Source organism: Pleurodeles waltl, chromosome 10 (assembly GCF_031143425.1).
Source record: "Pleurodeles waltl isolate 20211129_DDA chromosome 10, aPleWal1.hap1.20221129, whole genome shotgun sequence".
Lineage (NCBI taxonomy): Eukaryota > Metazoa > Chordata > Amphibia > Caudata > Salamandridae > Pleurodeles > Pleurodeles waltl.
This window is the reverse complement of record NC_090449.1, coordinates 918933576-918955093: the sequence shown is the minus strand read 5'-3', so window position 1 is coordinate 918955093 and position 21518 is coordinate 918933576. Positions and strand designations below refer to the sequence as shown.

The following is a 21518-nucleotide window of genomic DNA, read 5'->3' as shown; positions in this document are numbered from 1 at the left end:
CGTCATTTGTTTTTCACGCAGGAACGGCTCTGTGTCGATTTCCGGCACTCGGACTTGGATCCTCTTCGGGTTGCGGGGTTTCGGATGCCCCAGGGATGGGGTGTTGAAATCTGGCGCTGGCAGGACGAAGTCACAGTAGCTGTGTCGATCCGGTGGCTATTGTGTGGAAAATTCTACCACACGACAGCTGCTGCGTCGATTCCTCTCAGGAAGTCGGGCTGCATCGTTCTGGCTCGGCTGTGCATCGAGCGAGTGGGCTGTGCGTCGAATTTCCAGTCGCTACGCTGCCGTTGCGTTGATCTTCTTCTTGCGAAGTTGGGCTGCGTCGTTCTGGTTTGGCATGAAGTGATTGTCTCACTGCGGTGCAGGCTGTGTGTCGTTTCTTGCAGGTGGTGCGTCGATTTTCGCCGCACCGGGATTTCTTATTGCAGAAATGAAGCCTTTTTGGTCCTGAGACTTCAGGGAACAGGAGGCAAGCTCTATCCAGGCCCTTGGAGAGCACTTCTCAGTACAGCCAGAGAGCATCAAGGCAGCAGTCCTTTTCAGAAAGCAGTCAGGTGAGTCCTTTGGGCAGCCAGTTCTTCTTGGCAGGTTGCAGATTCTGGTTCAGCTTCTCTTCTTCAGGAAGTGTCTTGATGAAGTAGAGTGTCTACCTCAGAACTGTCTGAGTTGGTAGGGCCAGAGACCCTGCTTAAATACCCAAATGTGCCTTTGAAGTGGGGGAGACTTCAAAGAGTGTCTTAGATGTGCACAAGGTTCCCTTTCAGTTCCACCCTGTCTGCCAGGGTCCCAGTAGGGGGTGTGGCAGTCCTTTGTGTGAGGGGCAGGCTACTGTCCTTTGACATGTAAGTGTCAGGCCCTTTACCCTCCCAGCCCAGGAAGACCCATTCAATATGCATATGTGTGCATGTGTGACTGAGCATCCTGTGTTTGGGGTTGTCTGAGTGAATGCACAAGGGAGCTGTCAACTAAACCTAGCCATACGTGGATTGGAAGGCACAGAAGGATTTAAGTGTAGAGAAAGGCTTACTTTTTAAAAGTAGCATTTATAAAATAGTAATATAAAGTCCAACTTCACCATTATGCAGGACTTTGTATAACCATTCTGGCCATACTAAGTATGACCTGGCTACTCCTTTCAGATCAGGATCTACCACTCAAACAGTATTTGAGGGTAGCCCTAATGCTGTCCTATGAAAGGATCAGGCCTCACAGCAGTGTAAAACAAATGTAGGAGTTTTACACTAAAAGGACATATAGAACACACATGTTCATGTCTTGCCTTTTACCTACATAGCGCCCTGCCCTATGGGCTACCTACATAGGGCCTACCTTAGGGGTGACACATATGTAGAAAAAGGGGAGTTTAAGGGTTGGCAAGTACTTTTAAATGCCAAGTCGAAGTGGCAGTGAAACTGCACACACGTGCACTGCAGTGGCAGGCCTGAGACATGGTTAGGGGGCTACTTTATTATTCAACAAACATTTTTATTTATTAATCAAAGGCACATATATCGATGGGAGTAATATTTGTTCCAAAAGTTGCCATTTTTCTATGGACAGTTTGATATCCACCGTAAATCTTGTAGGCCCTGATTTAGATTTTGGTGAACGGGATATCTGTCACCGATGTGACATAGTAACCCGTCTGCCAATATCTAAATCAGGCCCTTTGTCTCCAAACCACTCAGAAGTCACCTCTTCATATGGAAGAGCTATATCTAATATGTCTTTTTAATTTGGGGGGATTCACATTTTTTCCATGACGATTTTCAGGAATGGCTCAACCTTCATTGCAATTACTTAAAATTTACTGTGCATTTACTGTGCATTGCCATCATTTTCAAATATCTTCCTTGACTATACTCTCATGTTTGAGAATGGTCATTTCTGTACCACCCTTTTCATAAACCTACTAAAAGTAACAATTTACTTTCATATTCTAGTTATCATACTAGACCTATTAAAGGGACAAAATAATATTCTCTTGCCTGGGATATTGTTTTATGGACACTTACGTGGGTCACCCCCTCCCTCCAGTTCATTATACTGTTTTCAATCTTGGACTTTCTTGTAATAACCTAATACATTATGGGTGTTGTGTTCATGTTTGGCTCCATCAAACTAGAAACAAACCAGAAAAAATGATTTGTAGATGAAAAGTTCAGGGCTGGAAACAATGGGGGTTATTCCAACTTTGGAGGAGGTGGTAATCCGTCCCAAATGTGACGGATTTACCACCAGCCGTATTACGAGTTCCATAGGATATAATGGACTCGTAATACGGCTGGTGGTATATCCGTCACTTTACCATCACTTTTGGGACGGATTACCACTTCCTCCAAAGTTGGAATAACCCCCAATGTCCTTAACAATGTGGAATGAGGTGTCCACCCTAATATTCATACTGCAGTGCCTACAGCTGTGCAAAAAATAGTAGTTATACAACATTGGATTCAGATTCATGTGTCCAGGGGCCCTATTATATATACGTCACACTTTCCCTGTTTGTGCCAGAGCGCACCTTTAAATAGGTGTGCTGGGACCAAGCAGGGAAAGTGCACCGTCTTACTGTTAATGAGCTACCCCAGGCAGCCCCAAACTTGTGCTGCGCTGGGGGCAGTGCATTCAAGTGAATACAGAAAAGCTGTTTAAAATCTGCTCCGTGTTTCACAGTGCAGGCAGCAACCCGCCTGCACTTTAAAGACGGCAGCGGGATCCCCTGCAAGTGGGGGCAGTGGGTAAATGCACCCCCCTACTTGCGATGCCCCCTCCAGAGGTCTGCATTTAGGAGTTGCACTAAAAGTGTGCCAACTTTTTGTGATGCACTTTCAGTGTGCCTCCTAAAAGCTTGTTTGCCTCAGCGGCTGCATCCATAAAACAGCGCATGTGAGAAGGTGGGTGAAAAGGCAAAATGATTCGCCCATTTTCTTGGGTCCACTTCCTAATGTAACTGAGGAAAGACCATCCTATGATAGGGTTGGTGATACATGTGCACCAGTGCTATCTGTATTAGAGAAGGAGCTTCACAATCATCTGTAACCCCTTCTGTTTTACCAAAGTGCCCCCGGGGCTCAAAAAGCGTGTGCACATGCCCGTTGCACCCCTTGTGCACTCTGAAATACGGCCTCAAGTGTCCAAAATCACCAGTCAGTGGAAACAGTAGGTCTGGCTTTAGTATGCTAACACATTCATGCACAGATGATTCATAGCATGCCTCAGTAAGATCACTTCTTTCAGTACCTATAATTATGTGGCACAGCACGGAACCTCAACACAGGCTCAGGAAATAAAAACAACAACATTGCAGACTTGAGAATTAAAAAATAAATCAGGCACAGACACAGGATAATATTCAGGAGGAACAGTTGAGTAGGGCTTTTCTGCTAGACCTTCTTTGTGAGATCTTCTATAAAATGTTGCTGTCCACATTGAACCTTATGCAGTTATAGACCAAATATGTCATAGGTATTACTATAAGGATGTGGAGGTTAATGATTTTGGGGTTGAATATCATGTCTCTGCATGTCTTCTGCGTGAAAAATGGTCTTCTTTATGTGTTTTCCCTGTTCCCATTGATCCCGATCAAAACCAGCCAAAGGAAGGTCTTAGAATGATGGTGGTGCTTAAGTAAACCCCTGTAAAATAGGGACCTTGTAGCCCCCCAAGAGAAGGGGCTATACTAGAACAAATGTGACATGGTAAACCACACTGCCAGTGTTTTGCTGCTGGGTATCACATGTGCAGCTGTTAGATCAACACCTTCTACCTAGTATCTAAACATTGGTGGTGCGGTTTCCAATGTATTAATATAGACACCTATCATTTCCTGGATTGTGGTTTGTTTATGCACTTTGAGCCAGACTGCGCACCGTAAATCTATTTTCCTCTTTTATCATACCATCTTCGAAATTTCTGATCTCTCACACATGTTGAGAAGTGACATACCCTTGGCTCTTTAATGCAATGCTTTTCTGACATATATATCAACATTTCCTGGACATGTATATTATGCTGTTTGAATGGGTGGTTTGCCACTATGTAAGACCTGATCCAATTCTGTTCAGGTGACTAGAGAAATCTCTTCACCAAAGCTAGATTTTTTCATCATTTCGTAGCTACTTCTAATGCATATAATTTGCTGGTCTACATTCATAGGTCCTTGCATTTTGTGCTGAGGAGGTCTATATAATTGTACACAATGGCCAAAATGTGTTGACATATTTTGGAGACAGAGTACCCTTAAGTGAGTGCAAGACACCAAATTAAATTAAAATTGTAGTAAATGGTTATGGACTACTGTAGGGATTTTACTTGGCTTGTCCCAGGTGTTGTGTCCTTTCCCTATGCGTGATCATTCATTGATGGCAAAAGCTCTTCAGATTGTTTCTTTAAAGTTAGTGTTGCAATTTCACTAGGAAATCTTATAATCCAAGGTACTCTTCTTGGGTGCCCATGGCCTGATACTATCACATAGAGGATCTGGAGTTCACTCGTATTTTGTATTCCAAATTTCTAGTTCCTCATGCTTGGCCTTCGTCCTCCTTTCCTGATGATACATGGCTTTATATATGGATGTAGGCCAGTGAGAAGGAATCTGAATTCCACATTGGTGTTTAGAGTCTCTGATGCATTGTTTGTTTCTGATGTCTGGGTCACATCGGAAAGACATCCAAGTCCAGATTTTTGCTATAATTCAAGTTAGAAAATGGGCCTGATTTAGAAATCGGCTGACAAGATATCCTGTCAGCCAAAATCTAATTCCCATAGAATATCAGGCCCTTTGTTAGCATGCCAGGATATTTTTCTAAGGTGATGATGATGAACATGTGTGGGACATCTCTAACTCTGCAAAATTAGCATCTCTGTTCACATACTTTCCACTATAAACAAGAGGTGTGTAGCAGTGCAAGTTGGGAAATTTGTCTTGGAGGTTATGTTGGCCATATTTTCTGTATATTCTGGACCTTCTAATTGTGTTGTTTTATACAACGGACTGTGTGTGTTCATTATACTTGCTGATTCTCCTTTCTATATATTCATTGAATGGTAGATTGGTTACTAGCAATTTTCATTAAACTGAGCCATATTCTGCCTTTTTCCACTCCTGCAGCTGTGGTACCACTTAGCATGGCTTGCTAGGTGTGATGATGATTTACTGGCTTTGTTAGCTAAATTAAGGGCACCAGCTATGTACTCCCATAGCAGAATGCAGTTATAAGGACATTTTGAAGAGGGTTTCTTTTTATTATTTAGGAGGAAGAGAAGTGCCTTTCTCTGGGAATTGTCATGTTTCATTTCATTTGGGTGTGAACAAAGAAGAAAATGATTCAGTGTAATGAAGATCACTGTTAAGAAATAGCTAGTCAGTAGAGTTCAGACAAATTAAGAAGTAGGTTACTTCACGGTATTATGGAAAATTCTGTACAATACTTTCTTGGGCGATGTGAAGGAGGCTTCTTATTGCTGGCAATGTGAAAAGCTTCAATCTGCATCGATGACTGAATTGAATATGACCTCTTTGTTTTTAGTCAGAGAGGCCAATCATATATTTCTGTTATGCAACTCTTTTTAAAGGTGTTTACTGCTAAGTGTTATGATCTCATTCTATCCTGCTGAAGGTTACAATTAACATGCATTAAAAGGGAAGTATTTTATATAATTGATAAGAGATATTGCTGATGCTGACCAGAGAATCATGAACCACGCGGTTTACATGTTTCAGATACCACTCCCGTGTAACAAGTGGGTCAGGCAAAAAATTGTAAGTAGATTGGTTTTGCTTAATTTGGTATCTGAATGTTCAAAAGATAAGTACACAGCTGAATAGACTAACATTTCGCCATGAATATGTATATTTTAACCTTTGAAACTGTATGTGTGTCAGGATCTTTTACAGTTATTGCCTGGTACCATTGCCAAAGAACTAAAACCAGAAGCAACAAACCTCGAAGAACTGGTTATAGATGCTTATCAGGTACATAGTCTTCTTTCTTGTTTTGTCATTGATATGATTACTAAGTAAATAGTCAATTGTTTATAGAACTGATGACTATGTAGTTTACATTAGAATGCACGTGGAACCCATTGCATTGTCGCTCTCTTAAAAATGTATGACTGTTCAAAATATATAAACTAACATGACAATTATATGTAAGCATTTGCATGATTGTCTGGAAATATGCATCTAACCCTTGTCCATTACAATAGCCACCTCGATTAATAACATAAATTAAAATCTTTCATTAGAGCTAAGGGCCAGATGTATCAAAGGGTTTTACCCATTCTACGTCTATGGGAAAATGTGTTGTTACATATAGCTCTAAGTTCCCAAACCAGTGTGTTTTAATAAAGCTACATGCTGATATATGGGCTTACATTTATTACATCTACACACACACATTTTAAGCTTACTCTAAGTGATGGTCAAGACTGGTGTCTGAGACCATCAGCTGTCTGTGCCTTCACAATGTGAGCAATAGCAGTACAATCTGAGCCTATAAAATCTGTCATATTCTCGTCTGTACTGCCTCAGATTGTAAACTTTACACACATTTCCTTTTTTCCATTCTGCCCATTCCACTCAGAGTGTACGTCAAAGCACATGAAAAATTAAAGGACATTGAATGTAAATGTAAAGAGAAATGTTATGTTACGTGGAATTGCATTTCCATAACTGCCTGTATCTTCTATAGAATCTAAGGAATTTTTTATGGAAATTTTGCTGAAGAGGCACATTGCTTTCAAAACTTGAGACAGGTGAATCCCCAACACTCCTGAAGAGAGTCAGGCATACCTGGAACACCATAGAAGACTGAGTTCAGAAACCATGAATGACTGGTTAGCCAATTTGAACTACATTATGCTGTAGAGTGCAGCTCTAATTTTCTTGGGGAAAATCATCAGAAGAGCTACTAGAAGCAGCCCGTCTTAGCCAAGTTCACTACAACTATTTGTGCGCTACCACTTTGAAGGCTCACCAGCTGCCTCTGGTCTAGATTGTTTACTCACACACGTGTTGGGATTCTCACAGCATAAAGCACATTAAAGCCGCAATGCATTGCCATTTTGTCAGCTCTGCAGCTTAACTCTGCTGTGTGCACTTTGTGGCATGTAGGAACAATGAGAGACGGGCACACATCCCAGGTATCATAATTATTTACTTTTTTGTAATAACCAGCCTTGACTGATACTAGTTTGTCTACTTGGGGGGGTAGGGGGGAGACTTGTCTCATAAAATGCTGCACTGACGTGCTGTGGGAGCCATTGTCCATGAGAGGCAATGGTATACAGTCTCAGACCCCGCTACAAGATGCTCCTAGCTGCCTCTCTTGAAATATGTATACAAGACTCTCAGCAGGATGCCTGCTCTGTAAGGTGGCTGCCTGCAGATCCATAGTAGACGATGAAAGTTCTGATCAAGGCATGAATCAGACCTCATCAGCTTGGAAATGTGTCCTTTAGGAGACAGTGGACAATACATTAGCTCTGCTCACCAAATGGAATGGAAATGCTATGTCACACACATCGTACCCTTTGCTCCTCTGCAAATATTTTATGTCTTAAAAAAAAGGAAGAGCAGCTCTTTCTCATTGAATCATCTGCACTTGGAGACGGGAAAGAATTCAGAGATCAAATTCCAACTAACAGTATATCTTTACATTGCCTCCTAATGATTCAACAGAGGGCAATCTATGTTAAAGAAGCAAATGTGTGTATAAAACTAAACATTACAAATAAAGAGGAATGCTAACGTCATTACTTTTATGGGAAAGCAAATCACAAAGTTCACGATTGTCACAGGAAAAAGTGAATCATAACAGTGGCTCTAGGAATAACTCATGTTCTACATTAAAGAATTACTGCAATTTCCCCAAAGTATGCAAATGTCAAAGGTGAAATAGCTTCAAAACGTGGATCCATGTTTTGAGTAGCTCAGACCACAGATTGTAATTGCAGATATTGACTGAATGACGGCATAATTTTACTTTGTAAATGTAACTTTGCCATTTTTTTACAATACATGTAAAATATTATGCATATTGACAAACAACCCACAGCCACGGAGTGGAAGTTGAAAAGGCTTATTTTATATTAGTTTTCAATAGGAAGAGGGCCTTTGTTCACTGTAGCATAATCGGAACACAGTGTCTTCTTTGTGCAGTAAACAGTGCATCTGATACCCCACCCTCTTTCTTTCTTTCAAGCACTTTTCCATCATCTCATTTAAAACTTTCCTCCGTTTGGAACTGGTTTAGATATAGTAAACACAACTGCAACGTTACTAACAATGCTATTTCCTGCAGGCTCTGCTTTCAGAAGTGAAAATTATGGTGGTCAACAACATTCGAGGACTGCATGTAAATATCACTGCCATATGCCCCGATGGAACAAAAACTCGCGGTACAGACGGGTGCACAAATGTGAAAAGTAATGAAGAAGTATGTTCTGTTCTTCTTTTCAAAAAATCCCATTGCATTTCTTTAATGTTTAAATTAGCGATCTTCATATTTCTGCCAATTGTGGATAAACTAAATAAAGAACTGAACAATTGATTAATTTGATTGATGGAAGATTATGTTCACTTTCTTAGTTTCTAAAATTCGTATTACATTCTTTTAATTGTTTAAATTACTCCAGAGTGAGGGTTGGCAAAATACATGACTAAACAAAAAAATGAGAGACTATTATCTTTATATGTTTTCAATCATGGTTTGAGTAACAACAAGTATGTTTAGATTCTTAGGTGCGTGTTTACAAGGAACGGGCGTAGGGAAGCACTGCAAGTCTTTCTGCTGCTGCCCTTCAGTGTGAAAGGGCAGAAATGCACCGTATTTACGAAATACAGTACATTTCTGTCCTTTCTCCCTGCGCATGAGCACAATTGGCTGCCTAGGCACACGTACCATTGCATGCAGGATTGTTTTTGTGCAGAAAGGGACACCTTCCTGCACAAAACAATCCAGAGAGGCGTTTTCCTCTTTCTTTGTGTGCTGCAGAATGCAGCACACTTGGAGAGAGTTAAAACGAGGAGAAATTAAAATATTTCTCCTCATTATGCCAGCTCTGAGGAGGCATAAGGTTTTGCGGCTACTCCAGGTTTACAGGTTCTTGGAAATCTGGAGCAGTATCTAACTTCATGAGCCTTGCGTGGGAAACCCAACACAACGCCCATGGAACGGCCCCCTGGCTCAGAGTAAGGCAACGCAGCGACTTGCACTGCTTTGTCTTACTCCATATCTATGAGGCCATGAAAAGTTACGCATAGTGGCTTTGCATGGCCACATATATATGGTTGAGAGGCTTGCGCCGCTAGTGCCGCAAAAAATATGATGCTTTATTGGCGCAAGCCTCAGGTAAATATGCCCTTTAACTTCAAAAATTCGTATTAAATTATATTATCAGATTTTTTTAACATTGTTCCCTATATTTGGTGACCAAAATAAATGTCTAATGTGGGAAGAAGATGAAAAGCCAGTACCTTTTGACCCTCAATATTTTGGCCACAATATTAGTGTGCCACAATAATATTTTACTGTTTTCCAGAGTATGATCATGGGAATTTGTGAGGCATACATCAGTCTGCCTAAGTCGTATCTCTCTGGAATGTCTGCCATTATGATTAGCTATAATGGGCATTTGAATATTTTTCCAATTTTTCTTGCATATGGAGAACATTTCCCAATGTAGCAAATTTGTTCTGCATGCACTCTTTGACGATAGAGAGCCCTCCTTAATTGCAGACATACTCTAGTTTCTTTTTTAAATAACCTTTGCAGATATATCTAGGGTAAGATAATCTTTGGTAATACTTAACAGTACCTAAGAAATGAATTAGGTATTAAAACAATTCAATATTGTCCCAACGTTCCCAGTGAGTGTACTTCAGCCCTCATTTAGGAGCTCATGTTTTCTGTCTGCTTCTGAAATAACTATAGAAACTGCTGTCAGCTAGCAAATTTTTAACAGTCTTGCACTTGTGACTATATAGATATACATATATTACAATCAAATATGATACAATGTTGATGGTATGTGAATAAAGCAATAACCTAGTAGATGTGGGAGAGACATTAATAGCTTCGAACATAATGCCTAAGCTCCCACAACACATGCATTCAGCTATTAACAAACATAGAAGATGCACTGTGTGGTAAATTAAGTAAGCAAAAGGTTTAAATTCTTCAGTGTCTGTTGGGAGATTCAAGGCACAGCCACATATATTTCAAATAATGTCCATAAATTGGAAGGTCTAGAGCAATCCACATGTAATTCTTTGCTGCAAGTGTTACTCTCTTCAAGAACCACATGTACAAAGCCCTTTTGCAAAAGCTATCAATCTCAAAATCACAGGGTTTGCAACTGCAAAGGGCTTTTCAAATGTTCAAAACGCCTGTAACGAGCCACAAATAGTAATGACTTGAAAGAAGCATACCTTTCCTATTTGTTAGCAGGTTTGTATAATATGGATTATCACCCAGTAGGGAATCCAGGCGCTGAGGAAGGTGAAGAGGCATAGGTGTAAGAGTGTAGGGAGTCCGCCCCAAAGAATCATTTGAAAAAACAGTTCTTCGGCTTCTTGCGGAATTGAAAAAGCGAGGAGGAGGCCCTGATGTGGAGAGGTGGGTAATTCTAGGTTTTTGGTGCAATATAGGAGAATGCTAGACCTCCTGTTCTGCTTTTGTGGATACAGGGTTGTGTGTCTGAGTGAGAAAGAGGTGTTCTTTTCCTGAGGCATAGCATAGGCAACTGTTGGGTTGAGGGAAGTGAAGGTGGTTGTTAAGTTATATTGGACCTATTTTGTGCCTTGTATGCAGTGCCTTGTATGTGTTTGTGAGGAATTTTGAATTGACACTGTTTATGGATGGAGAGCAAGTGGAACTCTCTGAAATGTGGTGTGATGTGAAAGCATCATAGGAGGTCAAGAAGGAGTCTTGCTGCCGTGTTCTGGAATGTCTTGAGTCTGTGAAGATAGTTGGAAATTCTGGTGTAGAGTGCAGTGCCGTAGTCTGGTCTGCTCGTAGTGAGGGTTTATGTGACAATCTGTCTGGCATTCTGAGGTATCCACATGAAGATCTCAGGGTATGGGGAAGCAGAAGAATTGACTGCATTGACGTGTGCTGCCATGTTGAGTTTGCTGAATCTGATTCCCAGGTTGCTTCTGTGGTTGGTTGATGTAGGTCCGAGTACTGATGGCCAGGAGGTGGAGTCGCAGGGGGAGTTTTTGTTGCCAAAGACCAACACCTCCGTCTTGTCTGCAATGAGCTTCAGGCAGTTGGCTTCCATCCAATCTGATACATTGATCATACAGTTGGAGAAGTTGATTCTGTTGGTGGTGGACTTTTCTGAGACTGATAGGATATGTTGGGTGTCATCGGTGTAAGATATGATGGAAATGCCATGTACTCTGATGATGTTGGTGAATGGAGTCATGTATATGTTGAACAGGGTTGGGCTGAATGACGAACTCTGGGGGGGTCCGCAGATCGGGTTTTTGGGCTCTGACTTGCTGTGTTCTTCATGTAAGCAAATCCAGTTCAGGACCAGTCCTTGGATGGCTTTTGCATCAGTCTTCTGATCAAGGTGTACTGTGATAGTGTGGGATTTCTGATTCAGAAAGGAATATATGAATGGTTTGTAACCACAATGCCAGTTGCAAAGTTTTGAAGAGCTCCCTGTTGCAGTTACCCCCCACTTTTTGCCTGATACTGATGCTGACTTGACTGAGAAGTGTGCTGGGACCCTGCTAACCAGGTCCCAGCACCAGTGTTCTTTCACCTAAAATGTACCATTGTTTCCACAATTGGCACACCCCTGTAAAAGGTACCAGTGGTACCAAGGGCCCTGTGACCAGGGAAGGTCCCTAAGGGCTGCAGTATATGTTGTGCCACCCTCAGGGACCCCTCACCTAACACATGCACACTGCCATTGCAGATTGTTTGTGTTGGTGGGGAGAAAAAGGCAAAGTCGACATGGCATCCCCCTCAGCATGCCATGCACACAAAATGCTGCCTTTGGCATAGGTAAGTCACCCCTCTAGCAGGCCTTACAGCCCTAAGGCAGGGTGCACTATACCACAGGTGAGGGCATAGCTGCATGAGCAATATGCCCCTGTAGTGTCTACGTCTATTCTTAGACATTGTAAGTACAGTGTGGCCATATTAAGTATATGATCTGGGAGTTTGTCAAAAACGAACTCCACAGCTCCATAATGGCTACACTGAATACTGGAAAGTTTGGTATCAAACTTCTCAGAATAATAAACCTACTCTGATGCCAGTGTTGGATTTATTAAAAAATGCACACAGAGGGCATCCCACAGATGCCCCCTGTATTTTACCCAATTGTTCAGTGCAGGACTGACTGGTCTGTGCCAGCCTGCTGCTGAGAGACAAGTTTCTGACCCCATGTGGTGAGGGCCTTTGTGCTCTCTGAGGACAGAAACAAAAACCTGCTCTGGGTGGAGGTGCTTCACATCTCCCCCCTGCAGGAACTGTAACACCTAGCAATGAGCCTCAAAGGCTCAGGCTTCGTGTTACAATGCCCCAGGGCACTCCAGCTAGTGGAGATGCCCGCCCCCTGGACACAGCCCCACTTTTGACGGCAAGTCCAGGGGAGATAATGAGAAAAACAAGGAGGAGTCACCCACCAGTCAGGACAGCCCCTAAGGTGTCCTGAGCTGAGGTGACCCCTGCCTTTAGAAATCCTCCATCTTGATTTTGGAGGATTCCCCGAATAGTAATAGGGATGTGCCCCCCCTACCCTCAGGGAGGAGGCACAAAGAGGGTGTAGCCACCCTCAAGGTCAGTAGCCATTGGCTACTGCCCTCCCAGACCTAAACACACCCCTACATTCTGTATTTAGGGGCTCCCCAGAACCTAGGAAACTAGATTTCTGCAACCTGAAGACGAAGAAGGACTGCTGACTTGAAGCCCTGCAGAGAAGACGGAGACACCAACTGCTTTGGCCCCAGCCCTACCAGCCTGTCTCCCCTTCGAGAAAAACTGCAACAGCGATGCGCCCCCAGGGTTCAGCATCCTCTGAAGCCTCAGAGGACTACCCTGCATCTAAAAGGACCAAGAACTCCCCAGGACAGCGGCCCTGTTCCACAAAGACTGAAACTTGCAACAAAGAAACAACTTTTAAAGGACGACACATTTCCCGCTGGAAGCATGAGACTTTCCACTCTGCACCCGACGCCCCCGGCTCGACCTGCGGAAAACCAACACTACAGGGAGGACTCCCTGGCGACTGCGAGGTCGTGAGTAGCCAGAGTCGACCCCCCTGAGCTCCCACAGCGACACCTGCAGAGGGAATCCAGAGGCTCCCCCTGACCGCGACTGCCTGCTTCAAAGAACCCGACACCTGGGAAACCCACTGCACCCGCAGCCCCCAGGACCTGAAGAATCCGACCTCCAGTGCAGGAGCGACCCCCAGGCGGCCCTCTTCCTTGCCCAGGTGGTGGCTACACCGAGGAGCCCCCCCCCCCTTGCCTGCCTGCATCGCTGAAGATACCCCTGGGTCTCCCATTGAAACCTATTGCGAACCCGACGCCTGTTTGCAGTCTGCACCCGGCCGCACCTGTGCTGCTGAGGGTGTACTTTCTATGCTGACTTGTGTCTCCCCCAGTGCCCTACAAAACCCCCCTGGTCTGCCCTCCGAAGTCACAGGTACCTACCTGCTGGCAGACTAGAACCGGGGCACCCCTATCTCCATTGAAGCCTATGCGTTTTGGGCACCACTTTGACCTCTGCACCTGACCGGCCCTGAGCTGCTGGTGTGGTAAATTTGGGGTTGCCCTGAACCCCCAACGGTGGGCTACCTTGGACCCAACTTTGAACCCTGTAAGTGCTTTACTTACCTGAAAAACTAACAAATACTTACCTCCCCCAGGAACTGTTGAATGTTGCACTGTGCCCAATTTTAAAATAGCTTATTGCCATTTTTGCCAAAACTGTACATGCTATTGTGTTGATTCAAAGTTCCTAAGATACCTGAGTGAAATACCTTTAATTTAAAGTATTGTTTGTAAATCTTGAACCTGTGGTTCCTAAAATAAACTAAGAAAAGATATTTTTCTATATAAAAACCTATTGGCCTGGAATTGTCTTTGAGTTTGTGTTCCTCATTTATTGCTTGTGTGTGTACAACAAATGCTTAACACTACCCTCTGATAAGCCTACTGCTCAACCACACTACCACAAAATAGAGTATTAGAATTATCTCTTTTTGCCACTATCTTACCTCTAAGGGGAACCCTTGGACTCTGTGCATGCTATTTCTTACTTTGAAATAGTACATACAGAGCCAACTTCCTACAGTAGCTGATTCGCAAAGGGGAAGATGTCCCCTTGGGACACCTTCTCCTTCATGGCTCAATATGCGGCTTCTAGGGTGGGATGTGCAAACAGTGGTCCTAAGGATCACTGACTTTCCTGTCCCAGGTGTTCCAAGATAGTTTTTTTGTTAAAGCTGCAACTATGACTTTGATGGACACTGTTTGCTTTTAAAAAACGTTTGCTATTTTGGGAAGCAGATGCAGGGGTGCCTTGCTGATCTTCTTCTCTGCCCTGGCAGCCAATCACAGGGGGTCGTAAATTGCACCTGCCTAATTAATATTCATAGGACAGATTGTTTTGCTGCCCCCTGTGAATCGACGTTTTGCCTTTCGACCTATTAGTACATAGGTCACATATCAAATAACAGTCCCATTTGCACACATCCTTGGTTTGTGAGTAGGAATGATTCATACAGTATAACCAAATGTCATTAATGTATCTAAAATTATAAACAACTTTGAAAAAGTACAATTTGGATTAAGTTTGCAGAACACATACAGCTCTTTTCCTGCACTGCCCAGAAGTATCTAGACTTCTTCAAAGATTGCAAAAGCGGTATCCATGTTCAGGTTTTAACATTAGCATATTCTGGATTCTGGAAATTGCGTAGGATAATCAGAGGGGTGGCTGTTTTATTAGGATTGGGGACGCGTGTTATGTAAGGCCACGCGTGTGTTAATCATTACTCTATTTTGGAGGTCTGCACGGCAATTGCAGCTGTTAAGAATCTTTATTTTTGCTTTTGAAAGTATTAGTTGCCAAGTTTCACTGAGAAATACAATGAGACTAGTGTATAGCGTACATGTTTTTTAATCTGTTTCGCTGTAGGATAATAATATGGGTTCAGGTTATTATTGTAGCTAAAGGTAGTTTGATGTTATGTTCCTAATTATCTCTGATGCCTATTGTTTTTGTTCAAGCTTCAGAGCATAAAATACAACTCAATATTTCCCATGGAGAACAGCCATAGGCTTTTTCAGTTCATCTGCCTCCTGATCGCCCCAATGTTTTGGCTATTACACTAGTTTATTACTTTGGGTTGATTTACAGTGCACAGCTTTATGGAATAGAGTACAAAGGATGCATAGTCTATATTTCTCAAGCCATTTGACTGTAAAAAAAAAAAACATTTTGCATCGGAGGTTTTAAAAATGTATTTTACATTACCATTAATTTAAATGAATATTTTAACTAAGTCTCACGTTTATTACTGTACTTCCAGTGCCACTCTCCTAAAAGAGTACTGTTATTTATTCAATAAAAAGGAAAGGGCTATATTAAGTTAGGCGGTCGGACTTTCGCGCCGTCACTGTGGGAGAGAAAATATTGGAACCACAGTCGTACAGGACCGTCTGCTGCATTTTATGTGCTGAATGTTTCTCTCCCCAGTAGCTCCCACAATCATGTCCTAACATCCGCAGGACAAGAATGTCATTAAGAAAATTTCACCATGCCTGTTTGGTATTTATTTATTAAGCTATGGAATATTTTGCAACCTTGAAGAGCATCTTTTTTGTAAGGGGGAACAAAAACATCATTACTCAGCAAAACATAAGAGGAAGGACTTAGATTAGATCGCATGCAAGTTTAAAAAAAACTGCGTTATATGTTATTTCCTAAATTTAATGTGATCAAATTTAAATCTGATAAAGTATCGATCCTGGCTCTAAACTTTTGCTGTGAGACTGCACATAGCATCCAGTTCTAGCTCTTTGAATTCTTGGCTCCCAAGATGGGCAGAATATCCTATCAGAACACTGTGGCACATGTCGCTGGAATCTTTATTGCAATAATTTGGCATTTGTTCCAATAATACTTTGTGGGCAATGCATAAGCATTTAAACCAAATTTACTTATCGGTACAAAGCTAATGCAGGTTAGTTAACTGACGGATCCTTGAACCTTGCTCCTTCGACCCAATACTAACCCAAAAGCAACATTCAATGTAACCTGCAGATTTCTAAGCCAGTACAGATGAAATGCCACATAAACTGAATTACCATCCTCAAGGTGTTATGTGATCATTGCCTTTACCAAGGATTTCTGATGATTCACTCGGACACTTGATAATATTTTCATCATATTTTTTAAAGGAAAATGCAGAAGAGATCTAGTTCTAGAATTTGTCATGAATAGCAAAAGCACCACCTACAGTTCCCACGTTACTGCTAATAAAAAGTACCTGGCAAGCCAAAACGGTGACCATATTGGTGAGTGCCAAAAACAATTTTAAGATCAGAGGGCACCCTAGGTGGCAATTAATAGCAGTGTCACGGATCACCGAGTCCTAATACAAGCTACATAAAGTCTAGGAATAGGCAAAAAATCTGGGATGTTTAAGCAGAAATGGCCATAACATTGAATTGTCATAAAACCTCTTAGATGGTTAACATACACACATCAGGGCAGTGAGTTTCAGTATGTTTCCACAGATCCATGTGAAACTAGTTCCATCCTGACACACATTTCAGTAAGTCGTATGACTGTTGTAAACATTTACATTTCCTGAATATATGTATTTACTGGTATTTATATTGTTCAATCCTAGCTAGGAAGCAACAGAGCACTACATTACATGGGTAGGAGAGGATATTGATCTGAGACATGATTGTTTTAGGCGTAGGGAGATTAAGTAATTTTCCTAAATCACACAATTATGAGTCTAGTGAAAAGGCTGTGATTCTATTAGGTTTTTAGGTCAGCAGCTCTAATCACTAGCCCACATCTTCTCCCCGAAAAATGCACATTTTGAAATCTTTGTATATCTAACTCAAATTTTCTTTCTTTTGTGGATAATTAAATTAGAGCCATTCAATTTTCTAGAAATTTACACATATTAAATACCAAAAGTAATTATGTTTTCATTTCATGCAATATGATTGATAAATGTTGTTATGAATATACATTTTCACATGCACACAGATAGTGTGCTACATTGAACTCAATCGCCATGTCATGATGCAGAAAATAGGCATGTTAATTTATTTTCTTTTATCAAAAAAAGGTTGCACCAAGTGATTTCCAAGTGTCTTTTCTTTTACTCCTGGGTCTGTAGCATATTAAGAACACCAGGGAATCTATTGCCTTTGTCCCCGCACCACATACTAAGGCTCGTTTTTTTACTTTTTGGTGCAAAACTGCACCAACGCAGTTTTGCACCAAAACGTTTAGCAGCGGCTTACACCATTTCTGAGTACCAGCCGGGCACCATATGAATGGAATGGTGCAAGCCGGTGCAAAGGATAGGCTAACATAAAAAAAAAAATTATGATAGCCAGGTGGGGCTTGTGCTATGGAAGAAGGGGGTTTTGCCTCAAAATATGACATGCAGGTTAGAGTAAAAAACACTGACTCTAACCAGCCTAGCATCATTTTCTGACGCAAAACCATCCATACCACATGACTCCTGTCTTAGAAAAGACAGGAGTCATGCCCACCACACCAATGGCCAGTGCAGGGGACCAGGGTCCCCTGCGCATGACAATTGCACCCAGTGCCATGTAGGGGGGCCCACTTCAGGGCCCCCAATGGCACTTAAAAATTAAAAAATACTTACCTGTTCTTACTTATACTTAGCTGGGATAGGGTCCCCCATCCTCTGCTGTCCCTCTGGTGTGGGTTGGGGTGTCCCTGAGGTCTGGGGAAGGCACCTGAGGGCTTATTCTATGGTGTTACACCATGGAAATAGGACCACAGGTCCCCTAACGCCTGCCCCAACTCAGTCATTAAATAATAGTGCAAAGCAAACTTTGCACCATTATTTGACCCCTCCTCCTCCCCATGCATGATTTTAGCACGGGGATAAATATGGAGCTGAGGCTATAGAGTCATTTTTTGCACAGGAACGCTTACTTTGCATCTGATTGACGCAAAAGAGGTTTCCACGTCCAAAAAAATGACTTTAACTCCATAAATTTGGTGCTAGACGGGTCAAGCGCCAAAGTATAACTATGGAGTTCGTTTTGCACTGAATTTGCATTAAAAAATGACACAAATTCAGCACAAAACGAGGATAAATATGCCCCTTAGTGCACAAGCAGAAACATAGAAGCTTTTGGGAGGCACACAGTCTGTGTGCCACATTGAGATGTCACACACACTCAGTGTATGTCCAGTGAGTGTTCCTTGGAAGAGGGGCAAGGAGATTCCAGGTACTGCCTTGCATCTCTCTGCTGTTGTCTGTAGTATCTCACAGACTGCAAGAGGACCTATTCACTCCCTTCTCCTACTTCAGTGAAAAGTGTACCGGCAGCTTCAAACAGTCTGTTATCTTTCACTAATCTACTGTTTATACTTCAGGCAGTGATTCACTTTTTGGAGTTTCACCTTCCCTGTGATAGGGTGTACTGGCCTGGTCTATACCCAGCGCACACATCTTTATTGTGTGCAACAGCTTTGTGTAGGGTAGTATGCCCTGTTTGTCTTTGGCCTGCCCTCCACACAAAGAAAGAAAAGGTAATAAGGAGAAATAAATACATTTTTCCTTGTTACACCTTTCTCGGGTAGGCACACCGTTCTGTTGCAAACCCAGGTTTATAAGTCTTTGCAAATCTTGGTTTGCATCAAAATGCATGGGTGGATGCATGTGAATACCCATGCTCCACCCACCCAACAAAAAAATAACACAAAGCTCCGCTATGCACTACTTTATGATGCTTTTGTATTTACTAAACCACATAAAGCCATGCAAAATTACTTTGTGTGGCTTTGTGAATGACAAAAAGGATAATGTTTTGTGGTTGTGCCACAAAAGTGATGAAGCCCCAACATAAAACCATTAACAATCTGGGCACCATGTTTTTCTTAATAGTGAAATGTGAAGCTATGCTTTGGCCATTTAAAAAAAAATAGTACATCTGCCATTAGAACCCTTCACAATAATACAAAATGTTCTAAAATAATTAAAATTCCTGTGCTAACATCTCGCCATATATCACGGTTGAAAATGTACCTGTTTATAGAAACTAGGAGTAATGTTCTCTACACCAGTGGTTCTTAACCTTTTGGCTTCTGTGACCCCCCACTTATTCATTACTAGAATCTGGGAACCTCCACTGAATCTTTTAAAATCCGACGACCCTCACTGAGACATAACTGGAAGCCGAACAAATGATTAAATACTTTATTTCCCCCAAAATATATAAATTCAAAATCTTAATTTCAGTGAGAAGGTGGAGCTTTTCCAAATTCATTGCCCATACTATATATTTTCTGTTTGATGTTCTTGCTCTGCTCCTGCAAATCAATTTGAGGACACCATCTTAATTTTTAGCCTCCAATTTCACTGACATTTGTTAGACATGCACAATGTTTGCAAATTTTCAAATTTAAATTTTGCTTCTTCATTTACGTATACTTTCCTAATCTGTTCAAATTTATATCATTTTCTAAGAAGTCACGCAGCCCCTGAGTAGGTGTCCCAGACCACCAGAGATTTGCAGACAATAGGTTAAGAGCCACTTGACCTGTGCCATTAGGAAATAGTTTGAGGCAGTGCTTAATTTGTAAATAAAAATGTGCCGGTGCCCAAAGCCCTCCTCTTAAGCACGCGGCTGGTGCAATTAAATATGTGAACACGGAATACGGAGGTAGCGTAATCTGGAAGGCATCTCAGGCCTCTCCAATCCATTTACTGCTACGCTCTGCCCATTCAACTCACTCTTGCAGGTTTCTGCTTTCTCCCATTGTGACGCTTTTTCGTCTTACTCTTCCTCCGTCTTTCCAGATGTGTCTTTTGCTCGCAGCAAATGATTGATGCAGAAGAGTAAGCCCCGGCCCTCAAAAATAAGTGCTGCTGCTCAGCACCAGAAACAACAAGCACAAATTAAGCACTGGCATGAGGGTGTTGGGGATAACTAGTTTGCACACTTGTTCCACTCTGCTTTGATCTTGAAATTAATTTTCAATTGTATTCCTAATAGCCTCTGCAAACATACATGTTGTTGCCCTTAAATCTGACTGTGTAACTGAAAAGACGTCTGCAATGGTTGCAGATTTTTCCAGCGTCCTAATCTTTCCACTAACCGTTATTTGGAGTTTACGAAAGCGGACTGCATTTTTGCTCTTTGATTCGCACATTTGAACTAAGCCTTGTGTCTTTGGTTGACAAATATTTTTTTTGATGCCTTTATTTGAAATGATATCTTGTGTCTTTGTTTCCTAGGTTCTTCTTAATATAACTCTTGCATTAAGCAGATGTGATGTGGCTGAAGGCCAAAACTACATTGTAATCAAACCTATTGGTTTCAATGAAACTTCTACAATTATTATAAATGTGAACTGTACCTGCCCTTGTGATGGCAGCAGGAGACAGGATGGACAATGTGTCAGTGAAACGTCTCAAGATGGACAAACATTACATTCCTCAGAAAAGACCTGCACTACAGATAAGGATATTGTTTCTCCTGAGAGTTGTAAGAGGTCCCAAGGACAAGCCTCCTGCAGTGGTCGGGGTGTGTGCATATGTGGGAAGTGCCATTGCCACAAAACCAAGCTGGGCAACATACATGGACAATACTGTGAAATAGACGATTTTTCGTGCCCATACTATGATGGAAAGATGTGTAATGGTAAGCACACAAATTAAAAGCAAATGTTTATTAATCCATACGTTTTCATTTAGGCTTTTGAGGATAATAATCTGGCAAATTTACTGGCTATATCAATATATATGTGTTGACCTGTCCTGCAAGTAACGTTTTCAACTGACTGACCAGTGCTGATATATTATAGATGGTGCATACAGTTTACCATTCTGCTTTTACCATTCGGTTCTGTGTCTTATGATGCTCAGTCAAAACCTAATCTGGCATAGATTTAGTCTAGCACTTAACGAGTTGACCATAGAATATTCTATTATTTTCCGGTGTATTGATTTTTTTCTGCCCAGCAGCAGCCATGTGTTCTGCCAACTGGCAGGTTTCAAGGTGTCCATAAACGTAGGCAGTTCACGCTGCATGTACAAAACCGTCCCATTTGCCTGAGCAGGAGGGCCCTGGTTTTACATAAACGGACATTATTTGGGAAGATTAAAATATAGATTTAAGAGCATGTTACAGTTGCCATTAATCAAGATTAGGTAACAAAGTGCATTTTATATGCAACGGTTAGTAGTGTAAACACATGACAATCTGTGGGTAAAGCTCAAAACTTCCCAGTGAGGGGAATATATGTTGTGCC

At 41.9% G+C, this 21518-nt stretch overlaps 1 protein-coding gene across 2 annotated transcripts in view; it reads left to right on the top strand.

Annotated features, from left to right (window-relative positions):
* The window catches only part of ITGB8 (integrin subunit beta 8), a 298148-nt gene that overhangs the window by 205256 nt on the left and 71374 nt on the right, over positions 1–21518 (top strand). For both annotated transcript variants that reach the window (XM_069211685.1, XM_069211686.1), the window contains 3 exons: positions 5888–5977; positions 8307–8441; positions 20503–20908. In XM_069211685.1, coding sequence (XP_069067786.1) covers positions 5888–5977; positions 8307–8441; positions 20503–20908 — 631 coding nt within the window. The remainder of the gene's footprint in view (positions 1–5887; positions 5978–8306; positions 8442–20502; positions 20909–21518) is intronic.